The 20,000-nt window shown below is 46.8% G+C and overlaps 2 protein-coding genes across 8 annotated transcripts in view; one reads left to right on the top strand and one right to left on the bottom strand.

The window, feature by feature from the left end:
• Positions 1-7,471, bottom strand: part of dtna (dystrobrevin, alpha) — a 22,485-nt gene extending 15,014 nt beyond the window's left edge. For 4 of the 7 annotated variants that reach the window (XM_056596892.1, XM_056596894.1, XM_056596895.1 and 1 more), the window contains exons 1-7: positions 5,272-5,766; positions 3,320-3,387; positions 2,832-2,912; positions 2,394-2,607; positions 1,517-1,602; positions 813-967; positions 225-330 (exon numbers count right to left, since the gene is read on the bottom strand). In XM_056596892.1, the coding sequence (XP_056452867.1) occupies positions 225-330; positions 813-967; positions 1,517-1,602; positions 2,394-2,607; positions 2,832-2,912; positions 3,320-3,387; positions 5,272-5,288 (727 nt within the window). In that variant the 5' untranslated portion in view covers positions 5,289-5,766. Of the gene's footprint in view, positions 1-224; positions 331-812; positions 968-1,516; positions 1,603-2,393; positions 2,608-2,831; positions 2,913-3,319; positions 3,388-5,271; positions 5,767-7,257 lie in introns of those variants that run through there. The other 3 variants (XM_056596897.1, XM_056596898.1, XM_056596893.1) reach the window with 2 other exon arrangements.
• Positions 7,472-8,340: 869 nt separating this feature from the next.
• Positions 8,341-20,000, top strand: part of LOC130387195 (coiled-coil domain-containing protein 178) — a 21,117-nt gene continuing 9,457 nt past the window's right edge. The window contains exons 1-16 of the mRNA XM_056596203.1: positions 8,341-8,427; positions 8,724-8,814; positions 9,700-9,836; positions 9,980-10,037; positions 10,139-10,219; positions 11,142-11,348; positions 12,677-12,897; positions 14,310-14,452; positions 14,724-14,877; positions 15,509-15,645; positions 16,078-16,261; positions 16,760-16,822; positions 17,156-17,317; positions 17,591-17,704; positions 17,865-18,010; positions 18,199-18,358. Of these exons, the coding sequence (XP_056452178.1) occupies positions 8,757-8,814; positions 9,700-9,836; positions 9,980-10,037; positions 10,139-10,219; positions 11,142-11,348; positions 12,677-12,897; positions 14,310-14,452; positions 14,724-14,877; positions 15,509-15,645; positions 16,078-16,261; positions 16,760-16,822; positions 17,156-17,317; positions 17,591-17,704; positions 17,865-18,010; positions 18,199-18,358 (2,025 nt within the window). The 5' untranslated portion in view covers positions 8,341-8,427; positions 8,724-8,756. The remainder of the gene's footprint in view (positions 8,428-8,723; positions 8,815-9,699; positions 9,837-9,979; positions 10,038-10,138; positions 10,220-11,141; positions 11,349-12,676; positions 12,898-14,309; positions 14,453-14,723; positions 14,878-15,508; positions 15,646-16,077; positions 16,262-16,759; positions 16,823-17,155; positions 17,318-17,590; positions 17,705-17,864; positions 18,011-18,198; positions 18,359-20,000) is intronic.

The raw sequence follows: 20,000 nt of genomic DNA, 5'->3' as shown, positions 1-20,000 counted from the left end.
GTGTGTGTGCGTGTGTGCGTTTGTAAACGGATTCAGAATTATCTATTACAATTCCTGGCGGATGTTTGTGACATGCGTGGGGGGGGGGGGGGGTGCGTCTCTTCACATCCGTCTCTGTGCTAGCCTGCCTGCCTGCCTGACTGTGGCTCGCACAGTCTATGAGAACACAACGTGGCGAATACGGGCAGCTGGAGGCAAACGGCCACGTGACCGCCGGGACGTACCGTTCTCCACGTTGGCCAGGCGATGCATGAGAGGCAGCCACACCAGACACTGCGGGGAGGGGTCCGACATCAGCGTGTCCAGGAATGTGTTCAGGTAAACCTTTTTCTGCCCGACCGCCCGACCCGGATAGAGAAGATCGTTAGGACACAAGGGAAGTCAATGCAATGTATATATATGGGCGCGCCAGCCGGGAATCGAACCGTCAACCCCAGGATTTGACCTTGTCTTAAAGCATTTCTCAAGGCATTGTTTGGGGCGGCATGTGGCTCAGGAGGTACAGCGGGTTGGCTGGTTACCAGAAAGGTTGCTGGTTTGATCCCCGGCTCCTCCTAGCTGAGTGTCCCTGAGCAAGACGCCTCACCCTGACTGCTCCAGACGAGCTGGCTGTCGCCTTGCGTGGCCGACACCGCCGTCGGTGTGTGAATGCGTGCATGAACGGGTGAATGTCAGGTAGTATCGTAAAGTGCTTTGAGTGGCCACTGGCAGTCCGTTTACCAGTTACATCACGGATGGAGGTTCATCCTTGGGAGCCACACTGTCACTCTGTCACAGATTCCTTCCAGCGGTCGAACTGCAGAGGACCTCACCTGCTGGGGGAAGCAGGTCCGAGCAGCCTGCTCGGTGTAGGCGAACGACGGACCCTCAAAGACGGCCGTCGGCAGCTTGAGAACCTCCCTCAGGAACTGGTCGAACTGGGAGTACGCCAGCACCCCCGCTGAATCGGATATCTGGGAAAAGATGTCTTCACACAGCACACAGCACAGCGGAGCACACACTCAGATTAATCAGGCTAATTGTCAGTTGTCCCGACAGTCGACTAATTGCGGCATTACACAAAGCAATCATCCCAGTTTTCGCTGTAAAAACACATCAAAGCAAGGTTGTGATTCAAATCAATTACCGCGGTACACCACGAGAGAGTGTCCCTCCCTTTTTTTTTTATTCTTCACAAGCCACTGCGGCTGCTTCAAGACTTTTTGTAGAATTATGTAATAGGCCGTGTGCTTCAGATTATGAATAATGACTTCTCCCAGCCATGAAGAGCAGAACCAGGGCTATTTCCCCGGGAACAATACCATCGGCAGACAGAGATCTCAAAAGATACCCGGCTCTAATTAGTTTGCGTCAAGAATTCCACTGGAGTCGACGTAGACTCCAAGAACTGTGAAACTTTACAAAGGCAATTAATTCACACGCGCTGCGCGCCACATCTGGCTAATCTTCAGTCTCTCATTTTCATTTCATTATGTCATGATTACAAAATAATGGAACAAATGACGACGTTTCTTACATCTTAATTTGTCCAGATATTTCCCCCCGCAAATGGCGGCGAGGGCCGTCTTCACCACGAAGACGGAGACCTTCCCCAGGCCTTCGCTGGAACAGTAAAAACAGTCACAAAGAAGGTTGAAGGAGCATCACACAAATCCACCGATTCAGAATCTCCTTAAACGGTGTCCATGGCAACGTCTCGCTAGTAAGCGGGTGTGCAGTGTCAACTGGAGACACACGTTCACGTAACAAACCGTGTCGTTCTCAGTACGCACTCTCGACTCGTTTCACCTCTGGTTTACAAACTGTCGAATAAGTACTTTGTTTTACAGAAATAACGTTTCCATTTCCATTTACGTTTAGGGCATTTAGTAGATGCTTTCATCGAAGTGACTCTATAAGTACATTTGTCAGAAGAAAGAGAAACAACAATATATCGCTGTCAGTTCAGTTAGGATGTTCATAGAACCAAGCGCCGAGCACTACGAGACTATGAGTCTCCGATGAAGATAGCAGAAAAGAGCGTCGGGACACAAAGGAATTCAACGCAATGTATAGATGGGTGTGGCAGCCGGGACTCGAACCGGCCACCCCAGGATTTGACCATGTCTTAAATTCTCAAGGCAGTTTTGGGGCAGCATGTGGCGAAGGAGGTAGAGCAGGTTGGCTGGTCACCGGAAGGTTGCTAGTTCAATCCCCCGGTGGCCTTGAGCGAGACCCCTCACCCTCACTGCTCTGGACGAGCTGACGAGCGATATTGGTACAGTACAGCAAGGATGTTCAAAGAACCAAGACGAGCAGTAGGAGTCTATGAGTCTCCGACGACGATGGTGGGGCCAGCACGGATTCGCCGCTCGGAGGTCGGAGGTCAGAGAGGTCGCGGGCCGCGGACTTACGGGTCGTAGGCGGCCAGCAGGAAGTTGAGCAGCAGGCTGACGGAGTGCTCCACGGCGATCTGGTGTGTGGTGGGCAGGCGCTTGTTGAGCTGGGAGAACACCGCGGAGACGGCGGCCTCCAGACGGGCCACGCCCACGTCGCCGCCAAGGTCGGCCGTGTTCAGGCCGGTCTCCCGGAACGCTTCGATCACGTTCCAGATGTCCACCAGGTGCACTGGGGACGACCGAAGGAGACGGAGATGACGACGAGGGAATCGACCGGAAATTTACGTTGACGGATAATTCGGGAAAAAGGTAGAGGATTTCGGATTTAGAAAAAGATTCTAAATCCTAATGAATCTTGTATGTGTGTTTTGCGTGGGAATGTGTGTGTGTGCGTGTGTGTGTGTTTGTGCACGCGCATGCACCTGCATTTGTGTGTGTGTGCACCATACTCACGGTTGCATTTCTTCTGCACGAATCTAAGCTTACAAGCCGTTCTGTAGGTGGACAGTCGTATGGAGTCCAGCTCTTGAGCCCCTAGGAAACGGTTAATCTGCGGTTATGAACAAAGACAGCATGCAGGTGGAGCTGCCACTAAACACATTGTAGGACTGTGAGGTCTATCCTCTGCTGTAGTCGAGAGAGAGAGAGAGAGAGAGAGAGAGAGAGAGAGAGAGAGAGAGAGAGAGAGAGAGAGAGAGAGAGAGAGAGAGAGAGAGAGAGAGAGAGAGAGAGAGAGATAGAGGTGGCTCTTTTTTGTATTCTCAGTGATTATTTTGAACACTGGTCGGGGTCAGACCGTACATCTTCCTCTCGTTCACTGGGCTCCACAGAGGTTACAGTAAAGGATTAGTGGCTCCTTTATGGATGATGAGTGACACAGTCTGCCATACATCACCCTGAAATGTGGGAGCTCTCAGACACAAGCCTTCAGCAGCACTTACTCATCTCGACAAACAGTTGCCTTCTGTCTGCCATTGTGTGACCACTCTGTCCGCAATCTTCAATCATTCTGAATGAGGGAGGGAGGGAGAGAGGGAGAGAGGGAGAGAGGGAGAGAGGGAGAGAGAGAGAGAGAGAGAGAGAGAGAGAGAGAGAGAGAGAGAGAGAGAGAGAGAGAGAGAGAGAGAGGGAGAAAGAGAGAGAAGGACAAACATAGAGAGATAAGAGAAACAGGGAGAAGGTCAAGTTAGGATTCAGTGCCTAGCTGGTGCTACTAGCGGTCATTCGGTAATCTGAGAAATAAAAGGTGTGCTTTGCTGATATGCTATGTTCCACAGACTTGAGTGGATTCATATTTATTTTCCACCGTGCGGGGAACCTGACACCAGCGATACTGTGTTTAACGTGCTGCCACTTGGCATCTGCACAGCTATATTAACAATAGTAACGTGGGCACAATGGAGAGCTTTAGAAACGTGAACCGCAGCTCTCTTCAACGTGGTTCTAGTCTCTTCTATGCAATACATATTTTATAATGATTCATAATTTAAGAATTCCTTTCATCAAACAAAGTCCAAGGGCGATGTATTTATTATCAATAACCTTCGACGAATGGCAACAAACTCAAGTGTTCAGCACTAAAGAAAAAAGAAATTACTAATTTTTTAATTAATTATTTATTTATTAATAATTAATAATCTGTCCCACTAATTTCTACCATGCAGCTTTCACTCTGTCTGCAGCCAAGTGGGAGAAAAGTGTTATGTAAGACAAGGACAACTCTTTCATAGAGACAGGGGCGGCAGGGAGAGAATGCACACACCGCGCCTCACTGCACTCTGTCCAAAGCAATCTAATACACTGGGTCACGTGGTCAGTCTCCATGGCAGCGGAGAACCGCCTTCCCGTAAAACATGGCCACGCTGGTGGTGGACACCGTACAGACCTCCACTAAGTTTTTAAGCCCAGTTTTGTTTTTAATGAAGTGATTACGCTGCCTTTTTGCACTTTGCCTTTTTTCTCCTTTTTTTTACTCTATTTTATTGTTTCATTTTATTGTACGAAAATGTTTTTTTATGTGAAGCACTTTGATTCTGCCTCGTGTATAAAAAGTGCTAGGCCTATATGAATAAAGCTGCCTTGCCTGCTGTGATATAATGCTGAGGGTTGATATAAAGGATTGGAAATAATAACTGTCATCCGTTCTTCTGTTTGTGCCAGTGCTTACAACACCTATTACAGTGTACTTGATGAATTGCTGTTTGTTTGTTATAGCTGCACAACACTATCATTTTGCAGGCGCAATTCTGTTGCTAGTTATGTCTCAACCCTTCCCTATCATTCCCTATTTCATAATTTCCGTCCTCCGTTTAGCTAAAGGTTGGCTACTGCAGTTGTTTCATTTGTGTTCGATGAGATGCAAACCATTTGTAATTACAGCAGCAGGATAAAAGCCCTACAATTGCGATCCATTTGTATTATTTTATGACGCGCTATAATGTCATGAGTGAAAGCTTCGTCTTTTTAATAAAAACGCCAAACGATAACGTCTATAGCAGCTAATTGGGTTTGTGTTTTGTTTGATTCAGAAAAGACATGTTTCCCAGCATCGTTTCCGATGAACTGGAAACAACCTCACTGCATAAATGAAGGCTGTGCATGCAAATATCCAGTAGGCAAATTTGATAACCAGCCAGTACCCTAATATAACTTTAAATACTCCAGCACAGAGTGCAGCACACTTTGGTACATAAACCCTGATATCATTTTACATGAAAACGATATTAAGTCTTGGCGTGAACTGTATAGCCTTATATTTATCTCCAGGGTCAGAAATACAGAGGCTTGACCCAAACCCAAAATATATTCCAGCCAGCCAAACACAGATAAGAAACCACAGATGCCGTGCATAATCTGAATTGTCCCACCAAAAAAAATAGATAAAACAACCTACCCTTCAAACAGAACCATGGCGGCTGTCCTTGTCACTGTTTCCCCGGCTCACACAAGGGTACGCACCTTACAAACACATACAAATCCCTCCACCTCAACATTCACCTCTTATCTAAACAGAAGTCACACACCACCACCACCACCACCGCAACAACAACAACAACAACATCAACAACGAACGCTGTCCGGTTTGTTTGGGTTCCTCGCAGAAGGTATCTGTGATTATAAAGGTTAGAGCCGGTGACAGCAGGCCCCGTGTCCTCGTACCTCTATCTTTAACCACGGCCCACAGAGCTCACATTCTTTAAGGGCTTTGCTCCCTCTCCAGTTGCACTTCCATGAAGCTCTCACTTGGCCACACACTACTTTCTACCACTGTGTTTTTGTGTGTGAGCGTGTGTGTTTGTGTGTATGCATGTGTTTGTTTGCTTGTGTGTGTTTGTTTATGTGTGTATGCGATTGTGCGTGTGAGTTTGTGTGTTTGATTTTTTTTGTATGTCTGCACGTTTGTATGTTTATGTGTGTGTGTGTGTGTGTCCTTATGTGCGCATGTCTGCGCGCATGCATGTGTGTGTATGTTTGTGCCTAGTGTGTGTGTATGTGTGTGTTTGTATGTGTGTGTCTGTGTGTGTTTGGTGTGTGTATGTGTGTGTGTGTGTGTGTGTGTGTGTGTGTGTGTGTGTGTGTGTGTGTGTGTGTGTGTGTGTGTGTGTGTGTGTGTGTGTGTGTGTGTGTGTGTGTGTGTGTGTGTGTGTGAGTGTGTCCCACTGCAGGTACACACAAGTAGAGACAGTGTAATGCCCTGGCAAAACTCCATCTTTCCTTTGCCCATTTTTCTTGAAACATAACCACCAATGAACTCTGCGGTCCAGATATTAAGCGTTGCACTTCAACACAGCACAAACATTGCCTTATTTGTCTGTTAGTTGGACTATGGGGTATATTTATCCAAGTCCTCTGGAGAAAGAAAAAGAAAAAACCAGGACACATGGCTTTTCGTTTCGACCCTCTTTCAGGAACTTGGAACAGGCTTTTATACAATGCTCGGTCCTCGCTGCGGACGTCTCTGGCACACTTGCACACAGAGAACATTGCAGCTGTCCACAGCCCCAACTCTGATTGGCTGCTTTTATTTTTACAACTCAAGTGTACACATGATCTGTTGGCATGTTTTCTTACCCTTTGACAGACAACAGAAATGTCGTTGACATGCATGTTGCCATTCATCTGTCGACTATTTATCAGATCATAGGGAGAAAGTGGTACCAACCTATGAGGCCCTCCACCACCGGGCCCCTACACATCACCATGGTTTCAGTCTGAAAAAGACAAGAACTTTGGAGCCCCGTTGTTTAATGTGTCTGCGGTGACAGGTCAATGACTTACACTGCCTTTTATTACATTGTTGTTGCGTTTTGGTTTTGTATGAAGCAGTAACATCTGTCTGCTCACATGAAAAAATAGAGGCCAACTATAGTCTTCTTTTTAACAATCCTGTGAAGTTAAAATAGTAAGAAAACCAGCCCTGTTTATATGAGCCTAGGTGCCAGTGCACTGCCCAGCAACACTAGTTACAGCACACAGCCTGTGATACGATTCCGATTTCTCTTGGGACTTCTAAGCCACTGCACGTCCAAAAGAAACACTGTAAGACACCTCTAAACACACTTTAGCCCTAAGATGTAACAGCTAAAGGAAAGCCAGCAACAGGCAGCCTGGACAGTGTGCGTGCAGGTCCGTCCTGGGAGCATCACCACGTCGACACGCACGGCGCATCGCCTTTACGAGCCACATATTAGGTCCAAAACAATCAAAAATCTACTGATACAGCCCGCTCCTTAACGCAACTATATCCTACCACATAGGTAGCCTGGCGATAACAACATGGCAAGTCACACATGGTGATATCGGTAAAGTAAGTGCGCAAATGTTCGCCTGTGTGCACCACTATGATGTCCAACTGCAGCGCACTTGCCACAACACTCACCACAATGTCGAGGCATGTCAGTAACACAACATCTCTGTTTACATCCAGGAATCCACCGATCCACGCGTGTCTAGGGAGGTCTGATCACCGATCAAGGTTTCTCCGATACTGCCTCGTCCTCCGCCGTCCCCGGGAAAGCCATCATCACCACTGGTGATGGTTATGCTATGGAAATGTTCCGAGCAGCGCAGAGAGAGGCGAGCGTCTGATGCCTCTAGCGTGGAGCCTCTGCGATGACGTAATGCGGGGTCTCTCCACCTCCACCACCATCAGCCTGGAGATGGACTTTAGGGGGTTAAACTTAACCGGGAGAAGTCATAGATGGACGTCTTTAGGGCAATGTTAAGCAATGCTGGTGCAGAACATACAAATTTAATATATATATTTTTTTTAATGTTTAATTGATATAATTTATAATCCATTGGATTAAGATGCATAATGTAACCGTTATGTCCTTCTTTGGAGATGCGTGTGTTTTGCATGTGTGTTCATCCAGTGATACACATCTTCTAAATCTGAGATGGATAACGTGGTTCGCATCTCTATTCTATTCTACTACTGTACTGCGGGCTGCGGTCCAAAGCAAATAGCCCTACTACTCCTGTCTCCTGTGGGCTGCTATCTGCATTACAACCAGGTTGGTCACACTTTAAACACATTTACATCTCTCCTTCATCATTTAGACGAGGCATATCTGAAAATTAATTTAGATCTACCGACCTTCATAATAATAGGCCTCTTCAATCCTGTTATTTTTTTTATTGTTAATTATTAATTATCTGCCGCATACGGGCGTGGACCTACTTTCCAAAATAAGTACAAACAGATAATTGGATATATATATTTTTAATTGTTTTATTATAAGTAAGTTCCTGATAGGTCACACATGCTAAACGAACACGCCCACTCTAAGGAAAGCCTCGGCCTGTGTGCGCCTCGAACACACGTTGGAGCTCTTTGTTGCTAGGCAACCGCAGCATGGGAGATTGACAGCAGGTGATCGCCGCGCGGGGCGTGTATCGACCACTCACTCTCTTTCACTGAAGTTGCAAAGCCGTAGGCTAGTTCACTCTGACACAAAACATCACAACAAAAGAGACACACAACTCAAGCGGGGACACACGGCATCAGATACACAACAGGGACTCTGAAATCAGGAGCGTCTTGCAAGTAAGTTGATCAGCTTTTTGCTTTCACTTTCCACCATGACAACCATCCCCCCCCTGGAAGCTCATTAACTGTTCATTAACTATTCAACACGGGGCTTAACGTTGTTTCAGACAGCTTTAACTACACCTGACCCCAGCGGTCTGGAGGAAGCAGCCTCTTAGTAATAGTAGCCTAGTAGTAGTGGCACTTGCAGCCTGACTTAGATTTGCAGCCACAACAGCTTCACTGTTTATTAAATTTATTTTCAGATGCTGTGTAGTGTAATCTAAATTTAAATGTGAATAACTCCAAAACAGATCGTTTGTGGTCGTTTTGTGTTCTTGCAAGGCATGCCTGAGGTGGAGCACACACGATTCCCATCCAGGGAGGACAGACACAACCCACCAGGTCAGAGAGTGTGTTTGATCAATGTCAGCTCTTTATGTGAGACTACCGTTTCAGCTGGAGGCTGCTGAGTCCCCCCCTCCACTCAAAATGGTGGGGGAAGCAACTTTCATCACATTCATGCAACTGGAGACCGGGCCATTGTGCATGCTCTGAGGTCAAACTCTTTTCAACATACAGTGTGTAGGCTGCTGTTCAGGGTGGACCTGCCTGTATATGAAGTAACGTTAGCAGTAGTATAGTAGCATTTTATTGTAGTATATTCAATATATTCCTCAACATCAAGTGTTGAACCTTTGTTTATTATAGGTTGACGATGTCCTATTAATTTTGTTTTTTGCTTATATGCAGGGAATTAGAGTAGTTAGTGGAATTTATTCCCACAAAAGGCCCATCTTCCCTTATTCGACCGAGTAAACAAGACTTTACCTTACCGTGTTTGTTTAGTTCAACGAACGCCTCCATCGCTGCAGCGTGGCCTGTCGGCCGGCAGATGGCGACATTTTATAGCAAAGAAATGTGCAGTTGTGTTTTCCTTCGTGATTATTCCTGTGCTTCTTTCTACTCTAAAGTTGTGAAGGACCATGGAACCACAGAAAGCCAACCATTTAGCAACGAGGGTGAAGAAGCCTACATTTTCCCTTCATTTTTTATTCAACTACATTTTCTAACCTTTTATAATCAGACCAATTAAATAGCTGTAACCCTATTTATCAATTATTTACATACCACTAATAATCCATTATTGATGATTGCTAATGATACAACATATAACAGACTCCATACGTCATTCGTTTAAAGCTGTTGGTGGTGTGGTGGTTTTGCATGGTTCAGCCTCACTGTTGTCATGCATTGTCCCCGTAATTGCAATGCTTCTGGTCTCCGTAGATCAGGCAGATCTTCAAACCGTCTGCCCCGGCAGACGTCGCAGTTGTGCCCTGGTTAACTCTCCCTCACCGTGTGTCAACAAAGCTATTTACCACATCCAGGAGCTGAAGAGGAAAGTGGAGATTTGGTGTCAACAGGTAAACTGTTGATGTCGTATGCAATCATACACATGAGAGGTCAGAAACCAAATTTCTTAGTGGGGGGGGGGGGGGGTGGGGGAGGAAGTGAAAAATGTAATCTCGGAAATTTATTTTGATTTGTCTCCCCCTTCTTCTTCCAGCCGGGGAAGAATATTCCCCACTGGACTCCCGACAAGAAGCAATTCAGCAAAACTTTCAGGTGAAGCCTCTGCTTCCCATGCATATCCCCTCTTTAGTATCAAATCATCACTATTCTTTCTGCATAGTGATGCCCTCACTCTTGATTTTTTCTTGTCCTTGGTTTCGTACCAGTGACCCAGATGCAGGATCCATCATATCTACAGAGTTGTACATCGAAGGCATTGGACTCACCTTAAGGGGTAATTTTCCTACTTACAACCCCTTTCTCTCGCTGTATCTGTGTTCTTTATAGACAGACAGACAATACCCTGGCAGTCTTTGTCCATCTTTTTGACAAAAACCTTGTCAGAAACACTGTGTCACCCATTGAAATTCAGAGCTAACTCATCATAGACAACTCATCAGCATGTAGCGTCATGCTAAAGCCTCGATGCTAAATGCCACCGTGCTAATCATCATACGTTACATAATAACAGCAGCATGTGGCGGCGAGAGAGCTAGCGGTCACTTTGTCTTCTGTGGAGGTACACAGCAGGAAGGAGTCAAACGTACTGAGTTGGTAACTCTTAAAACGAGGGTACATTAATTAAACATGAGCCAACGTTAGTTAAGTCAGTAATAGGGGTGGGAATCACAGGGTACCTCTGCAAAAATCTATACATTGTTATTCAATCCTATGACGATAATTCACGATATAGGTCTGAATACAAACAGACTTTGAAAAGGTGATTTCAGTCTTTATTCATGGTCCAAGCTGAGTTTTTCAGTTACCCGTCTTTGGCTAGCTAACTTCCATTCACGTTTCCTTCCTTTACTAAGAGTATATTAATTCAACATGATCTAACGTTAGTTAAGTCAGTAATAAGGCTTTAACTACTGACGTTCCTGGAAGTCATGGTAACCAAGACGTTAATTCATTCATTATTTGATAGGGTTAGCCCAAACAGTACCCTAACCAGAGTTACTTTAACTAACAAGAACTGAACAACAATTCATAATCCTTACCAAAAACCTAACCCCCCCCCCCCCCTCTAATCCTATACCATAACCCTAACTAAGTAAGGGTAGTTAATTCAGGAATACTGCATTAACTACCCGAGTTAGAGGTGTCAACGTGAGGGTCCATGTCGCTGTGTGTGTCTTCTGCGTGTGGAGGACCAGCGGGCAGCGGGCCGTGGTCACCGCTCCGCAGGGAGACGGGCGATGCGCTGGTGGAGGTGGTGTACCTGCTGGAGCGGCTGGAGGCCGACCGGCAGGACGGCGAGGACACCCTGCTGACGGAGAAGGGGCGGAGGAAGCGGCTGGAGAAGCGGCTCCGCGGCGTGGCGCTCTGGAAGCAGCACGAGCACGCCACCGCCGTCCAGAAAGGTCAGAAGAGCTGGCCGTCGCCCTGCAGGGCTGACCGCCGTGCGCATGAATGGGTGAATGTTGGGCGTTGAGTGGCCACTGGTTGGAAAAGCGCTGTAGAAATGAAGTCTTTTTATCATTTAGCCACCAGGGCCTCAATGCAAAGGAACCAGGAGCGGTAAAACATACTGCGTTGGTAACTCTTTACAATTAGGATACATTAATTCAATGTTAACTAACATTAGTAAATCCAGTAATAAACATTAACTACCAAAGGTAATAAGGGTGTTCATGTAAGCTAAGTAATGAATTTATACATTATTTCTAGCGTTAAACCCTTACCCTTACTAAAGTAACTTTAACTAAGAATAACTTAACAATGCAAAAACCTAACCGTAACTCTAACCCACTAATCCTCAACCCTAAAAAAAGCTACTTTAACTTACAATCCGAACCCGAACCCTAACCAGAGCAACTTTCACTAACCAGAATTGAACTACAATACAAAATAAACATGCTAAATAACCATAATGCTAACCCTTATGTTATATTATAATGCTTATTACTGCGTTAACTAATATTAATTAACGGTTATTTAATGTACCGATAGTGTACAGCGTAGCCCTTGCGTCTTGCCGAGGGGATGCATGCCTCTAGGCTAGACTGGACACCGGGACATCAAAGCAGTACCTTCCCCCTGGGAGTCACTAACCATTACCTCATCCCAGAGCGATGTTTAGCACCTCCTAGCAGGAGGGGAAACCATTACCGCTCCTGCTTCCTGGTGTCTGACAATGCACACAGCCATGTGTGTGTGTGTGTGTTGGTTATCTTGAAGCAATTACAAACACGGGTCTTTTTCTATGTCATGTGTGCGTGTCCTTCACACGTTCATGCAAAAACACTCCAGACTCCAGCGATCCTAATCATCACACAGGTACATATTCGTTTTCCTTCAACCACATCAATGTATTCATGCGTTCTTCAAACAGATTCACGTGGTCATATAACAATGGCTTCACATGTTCTTATAACCAAATGTTTACGTGTTCGTGTATCAATGTATTCACATGTTCTTAAAACAGATTAACGTGTTTGGATCACATGTTCATGCAACAACTTTTCCATATAACATGTTCATGTGTTCATAATACAACATATTCACGTGTTCCCATCACAACGTGTTCACATGTTCATATATCCACGCATGCACGTGTTCTTACAACACATCCACGTGTTCTTACAACACATCTGCGTGTTAACTTGACAACATATTCACCCGTTCATTTAACCACACGTTCACACACCCACGTCGCTTCCCCCGGTCATGCGCTCATCCTCCCCACCAGAGCACGAGGCGTGCATCCGGGACATCAGCGAGCTCCAGTGGCACCTGAAGCACCGGCGGGCGGCGGCCGAGGCCCAGCGGGGGAAGCTGGCCGGCCTGGAGCTGGTGAACGGGCGCCTGCGCGAGGACATCGCCGCGGCCCAGACGCAGGCCCCCCTGCTCGGGGAGAAGACGGAGCAGGAGACCCGCCTCCTGGAGGACCTCACCGCCGCCCAGACCCAGGTCAGCTCCCTGGAACCGTCGGGGTTTTACCTGGGAGGGATGTCAGGATTATAGGAGTCACGCCCGTGGGCCGGGGCACCGCCGGTGTGACACGGGCGACTGCAGCCTGGTAGCGACCCGGGTTTGATTGCGACCCGCGGCCCTGAGTTCCGGTGTCATTCCCTCTCCCTCTCTCAGCCCCCCTTCCTCGCTCTCTCTTCACCCTTCCTGTCCTTAAAGGTCCTATATTATACCACCGGGTGTGAGTGGGATTAGCCATTAGGAGCTGATTGGAAAATCGGCCTCTTCCTGTCTTTTAGTGACATCACAAGTGGGCGTGTCCACCTAGATGTGTGCTGGAAAGAAACATTTGCTACAGTCCACTGGGTAGGCTGGCAGTATGATCTATCCAGCGTACATCTAGTGGGACACGCCCACTTGTGATTGTCACTAAAACATAGGAAGAGGCAGATTTTCCAAACAGGTTGTAATGGCTAATCATACTCACACCTGGTGGCATAATATGGGACCTTTTAAAGGAATAAATGCCGACATAGGTGAAGAGAGAAGTAAGGATAACTCATTTTTCTGCTGTGATGCCCCGACCTGCAATATCAAGCATGATTATCATGTTGTCGAATGCAAAGCATGTCAAACTATGAACGAGGAAAAATAACAACTTTAGAAGTATTGCGTTTGCCCACGACTAACACGAAAAGTCAGATTGAAAAGCGAATTCACCTATCCATTCAGTCGGTGCCGTTTCTTCCTGCAGTCGGGGGGGGGGGGGCTTTCTACACTCTTGTGGCTTCGTCGAGAAAGGTACTGGGAGAGGTCACAGAGTGGTTGAGTGGTCCGACGCGCTCTCCCGAGGAACCATCTGTGTTCTGTGTACTCCGAACCTGTGGCTCTGAATGTGAATCCAGTCTGCGCTATGGGGGGGCCATCTCACTCGCTCTCGTTCCCTCCCTCACCGTTCCCTCTTGTCTTTCTGTCCTCAGTGTGTTGCTTTAAGTGTGTCTGACGGATCGGAAGACATAAGCAGTAGGAGGTCGTTGTTGTGTTAGCGTTTTGTATCGTTTAGACAAGGCGCTGACATCAGTGTTGGAGTGTGAACATCTGCCCTAATCGACAACCCGGATAAAGCTGAGATCTACGCGTTTCATAAAATAATCGATGCAGGTTAACGTGCGCTCTGAAAACAATACTGACGGCCAACAAGTATCTCTCTGGATAAATAGCGTCGCCGTTTTAATGCTTAGCTTCTCCCCTCGCGAAATGGAGTTGTCGGAGTTGATGAATTTTCTTATGAAACATTCAATGTGTGTCACATTGAGCTCAAACCCAGACGGATTCAATTACAGTCCTCTCGTCTGCTTTAATACCTTTTTTTTTTTTTACTTTAGATGTGTGTTTTCTTTATGTATGTTTAGGCTGATTGTGTTCATGAAGAGGGCAGCAGTAGTCTCCAGTTACTAAAGGAGCAGCTGAAGAAGATGGAGAAAATCCACAGCACCGGGAAGAAAGACATGAGCTCCCAACTGATGGACATCAAGATCCAACAGGCCAGCCGAGAGTGAGAAACCAAAAGCATTCATTTGCCATTAAGAAACACTAACGTTAAAAAGCCACCTTTTAAAAACGGGCCGGGCTCCCCTTTAAAACAGAAAATAGTTTATTGCCATTAATAATAGTTTATTAATGGTAATCAATTTGATTACCATTAATTCATTGTTTGAGTACATTTGCTATTATTACCTTTGTGTTATCGTCACTCGGGGCTGAGTTACCGGTTTTAATTCACCCCACTTGACAGTGAAATTTATTTTCTTCTGCTTTGTTTCCAGAATGGAGTTCAAACAGTTAAAGATACTTTGGGAAAAGCAGTGCGTTTATCTGAAGGAGACGCAGGAGTTAGTGGCGCTGAGGGAACAACAGTGCGCCGCCATACAGAACCGTGTTCCTGAAATGGAGGCGCTTGAGTCTAGTGCGGGCCAACAGGTAATGGAGAACGGCGCGCGTAATGTGTAAACCTGGGCACGGCGTCTGAGGAGAGAGAGGCGCGCTGTGTAAAACATAGCAGACTGCTAATGCCCTCGGCGCAATTCAATTTCCAGGTTTTGGAATTGGAGATCGAAATTGGCGAAGAGACGAGGAAAAGCGAGAAATTAAGAGAACAACTTACTAAGTTGCACAATGATATTCAGCAAACTGTAAGTAATCTCATTAGTGTCTTAAATGATATCGCCCACCCCCCCCCCGACAAAAAAAACCTCATTATAATGACATGTTCACGCTCTTCCCTTGTATTAGCGCTTGTTAGCACTGCTGCTTTTGTTCACTAATAGAGGTTCGCCCAGTGCGTTAAGATCCTCAATAGCACTGCCAAATATAGGGGCCTAATTAGCATCACTGCCACACATGATACCAAACAATACACCCCCCCAAGCTAACGGCCACTGGTAGCACAACAAGAGAAAGAGTCTGAGAGTCAGCCTCCCGTCTGTGCGTGTGCTCCTCTCTCCTGTCTCCGGTCTCCTGTCTCCTGTCTCCTGTCTCCTGTCTCCTGTCTCCTGTCTCCTGTCTCCTGTCTCCTGTCTCCTGTCTCCTGTCTCCTATCCTTCGCGGCCAGACGCTGGAGGGCGAGGAGGAGGTCGCCCGCCTGGAGGCCGCGGCCCAATCAAAACGCATGGTTCTCTCGGCCATCAGCGAGGAAAACCTCCAGAACCAAATGGAAGAGGAGGACCTCCTCAAGAAGACGTCGGACAGGTCGGTCCTCTCTCCCTCTCTCCAGATCCACGCGATCTGTTCTCTTCCCGACCTTGTCTCGTGGTAATCGGGGCGGCGTGTTGCTCAGGAGGTAGAGCGGGTCGGCTGGTCACCGGAAGGTTGCTGGTTCGATCCCCCGGCTTCTCGTAGCCGAGTGTCGAGGTGTCCCTGAGCGAGGCGCCTCACCCTGACCGCTCCCGACGAGCTGGCTGTCGCCTTGCGTGGCTGACACCGCCGTCGGTGTGTGAATGCGTGCGTGAATGGGTGAACGTGGGGCAGTATTTGTAAAGCGCTCCGGGTGGCCACTGGTTGGGAACAGGGCTGCATAAACGCAGTCCATTTCATCCGCACACCGGCACCACGTGTCTCGTCTACGTGTTGGTGTTTGCGTTGCTGATGGTCGATTCCACCCACACCCCCCCCACCCCCCAGCGTGAAGGCGGTGAAACAGATGCAGAAGGACAAGAAGCTGATGGTCAAGACGATCAGGGAGAAGGAGGACCAGAGGGAGGCCATCCAGGTGGAGTTGACCCAGGTGGTGGACCACCACACCGCTACCAAGGCCCGGCTGGATGAGCAGCAGGAGATCGCCCTCAAGGAGGAGGAGAAGAACAGGGTGGGCCCCGGTCGAAGCCCCTGTTGAACGCCGTGTTGGGTTTGAGTCCCTATAGACAGAGATTTAGGAATTCAGATGCATGTCATTACATTTACATTTACATTCAGGGCATTTAGCAGATGCTTTTATCCAGATCGACTTGCAATAAGTACATTCGTCAGAAGAAAGAGAAACAATATATATCACTTTTGGTACAGTGGGGATGTTCATAGAGCCCATTCATTGTACATTTTTTGGATGTTGCATTTCAGTTGAAGCCCGTTTTGAACACCATGTTGGGTTTGCGTCCATATTGACTGAGATTTAGCAAGAGGGTTTTATTCAAACTGACTTGGATTCAGATGACTGTCGTTATGGAGCAGGGCTGGGTTAGCTAGCTTACTAGGCTATTGGGTTATCGACATTGGGGATCGAACCCAGAACACTGAGGTTTGGGCCACTGCACGGTACTGCACCGTATTCATTGTACATTGCTTTGGCCTTTGCGTCTCCACACAGACAGCCATCGACAGCCTGAAGAAGGAGCTGGCAAACCAGATGAAAGCCAGGGCCCTTGTACAGGTACGTTATGTTTCTGATGTTAACCTTGTATCACATGTGTGTACCTATATGCGGTTATTTGCATTGGAGCGCAGGCCACCATAGTGCATTTAAACCCTATCCAGGAGATTTACTAGTTCAGATTTAATTTCTCTTGAAGAGTTTAAGACCCAACTTCCATCATGCGCTGCTGCCATGTACTTTTGTGTGTGTGCGTGTGTGCGTGTGTGTGTGTGTGTGTGTGTGTGTGTGTGGTGTGTGTGTGTGTGTGTGTGTGTTATTTTCATCTCCCTTCAAGCATAAACTCGGGGAGTTTTTTTTTTATGTGCTCTGTTTTACTGTCTTCTATCTCAGAGCCAATGTGCAATGATCACTGAAGAATTACAGCGGGCGCGCTGGAGCTCAGAGCAAGCCAATCGGAAACTACACCAGGAGCACGAGGAGGCGAGGGCTTCTAGCAGGTTGCTGGAGACCCGCATTCAGAGGCTGAGGAAGCTCTACCAGCAGAAAACACAGGTAGTATGAATCTGTTAAGAAGAGGGACGCTTTTATCTAAAGCGACTTACAGTGAGAACTTTTTTTCAAAAGAAAGCGAAACAATATTTCGCTGTCGGTACATTAAGGATGTTCATAGAAGCGAGTGCCAAGCACTAACAATCGGTAGGTTAACCCGTTCCCCTGCCAGGATGAGAGATGTCAAAATAAGAAAAGCGCAACCATCATCGGCTTTATTTAAAGGTGTCTGTTTGAAACCCGCTGCTTATGCTTGTCGTTTATTCGTTCGTTCAGAAAATTAAGAATTTGAAGGAGCGTTTTGGGGAAATGCAGCGTAAACACCAGAAGACTTCGGCCAAACTCGAAGCGGAGAAAAACCTCAAAGTCGACCGATTGAACGCTATGAAGGTGAGTCCGGACGCGGTAGAAGGGCCTTCAGACACGAATAAAGAGTCACAACTCCTGAAATGTAATTTCTCTGCCGGTTTGCTCAATAAGACCATGACTGTGTGTGAATGGAGTTGCTTTGCAAGGATATACTATTGTTGCCCTTATGCTTTTTTCACAGGAGTCCTTCACTGCCACTACAGAGAGGTTTGACTACGCTCTGAGCAGGACCAGTGACCTAACAAGCAAGTCCGATGAGTACAACGTGTCCACGCAAACGATGGAGAAAACGGCCAAAACCCTCGGGAAACGCGTCGAACATCTCCAGTAAGAGCCTTTTTTTTAATGTAATGACAGTGGATCTTAAAAAAGATATTATCCCTGAATCGAGATCCATCATTGACCACTTAACGCAAAAAAGTCACCACGTTACAAAAAAATAACACTTTAATGGCCTCTAAGAAGGACCGAGTCTGCCTCGTTATTAATGATGAATTAATTTTTCTACTTTTCAGGGCAGTTTTTGACATGGTGGCATTCCAGCAGCAATCAGCCACTGGGCTAATGAACACTCTGCAGTCAGATATGAAGAACTGTCTGCAGAGAACGCAGCACTGCGAGGCCGTCCACACAGCTCACTACGCTGCGAGACAAAGGAAAATGGAAGACACGAAGGTAACTCAACACGTTACCACTCTGTCACGGCGTGTAACTTCACACGCCTCACCGGGAAAACCCCGTAACACACCTTAAACCCCCCCCCCCCCCCCCCCCCCCCTGTGTCAAATAATACTGTGAAATAATACTACAAGGCAACGGCGAGTGAGAGAAATCTTTCATTGTTTCTGTATTTGTGGATTAGTGTCAGCAAATGACTTGTCACAATCCTTTCCCCTTAAGATGCTGGGCTGTTTTTTTTCCCTCTTTTCTTTCTTTCCTTTTTAACCGAGAAGAGAAAAGGGCTGAAAGCAATTAAAATTACAAGCCATGGTCCATCTTGTTTAAGTGCTTTTCCCCACAAATGACAACTCTCTGTTCTCATGCCGATTGCCGAAGCGGCCCGCTTTGATGATGCGTGTCCAGGTGGGATTCAGGCCGGCCCCCTTGCTGACCCACAGATCCATACCTCACCACAACACCATCATCAGCGTCCAAACTCATATCTCTAACCCCTTTAAAAACAAAATGACAATCCAACGCTGGTTTTAATGTCTTCCCCCTGAAATAAATTATCATTCCAAACGCAAGGTAGCGAGAATCCCAGATACAAACCGAACAAAACACCGCGACACCCTTTTTGCGGCGGAAAGCGTGATTTATTTAAAGTTTTCATCTGCGGGGATTATCAGCCCCAGACAGAGGCTCTCTCCCCGCTGATGGGGGTTTCACATGGCTTATCTAATGTGAAATCACCATGTGGTATATAGTTTCATTAAACGGTGATCAAGAATGCATTAGTTCAAAACAAGAAAAGGCAATGGAGCCTGCGCCGCCATGCATCCAAGTGCAGCAACTTTAAGGAAGTTGTTGGCGTGAGACAATTTGAGAATTAGAGAAGTCTTCCTCATAGACACAAAAAAAACCCATTAGCCAGATCCGAGTCAGCCATGCAGAGACTGGGAGAGGGCGGGGGGGGGGTGGGGGGGGTTAGCATTCTCACTTGATGAAATAAAATGGAAATAACAATGCTCCTTTTACCAAATAAAAGGAAACATCACAGTGGTGAAATTGGTTATTTTAATCAAGGACACTAATATAAAGTTCTCTTAATGTGGGCCATTTGTGTAAGGCGCAGGGGCCCATCAGAGCACTAAGATATGGTGCACCCGGAGGTCCACCAGAGAAGAGTTTCACAGATATGACGCGCCACGTCTACCCAACGCTGGCTCTGTGGTCGGCCTTCTTCCCGGTGTGGTGTGGATGAGTATTGATCTCCCATTGGGGGACGTTTCAAAGTAGACGTGTTATATCGAAGGTAAATCTCTATTAGTGGTGGAGTTGTCCTTTGCCGGTGCCCCAGTGAGGCTGATTGCCAGGTATTGGTGAGATTTTAATGGGTGCTGCGTCAACAACAGGAAATGGGGCCGCGCGGCAGGAAGTGGGGCCATTTTGTTGTGCTCCAAATATCAGTAGGTGAGCAACGGCTGAAAGTCATGAGAATATAGAGGATATCCATTTCATGCTTATTCTGGTCTGTCCATTGTCAGTATATGCGGATGATAAACTTAAAAAGCTAAAAAACTAGAATTAATATTTTCATATAGTTGGTTAGCATAAACAGCTCATCTCCAACCCCCCTTCCATAAAAAAAGGGTCA

The sequence above is a fragment of the Gadus chalcogrammus genome, chromosome 8, assembly GCF_026213295.1.
Source record: "Gadus chalcogrammus isolate NIFS_2021 chromosome 8, NIFS_Gcha_1.0, whole genome shotgun sequence".
Classification (NCBI taxonomy): domain Eukaryota; kingdom Metazoa; phylum Chordata; class Actinopteri; order Gadiformes; family Gadidae; genus Gadus; species Gadus chalcogrammus.
This window is presented reverse-complemented; position numbering and strand designations above follow the sequence as displayed.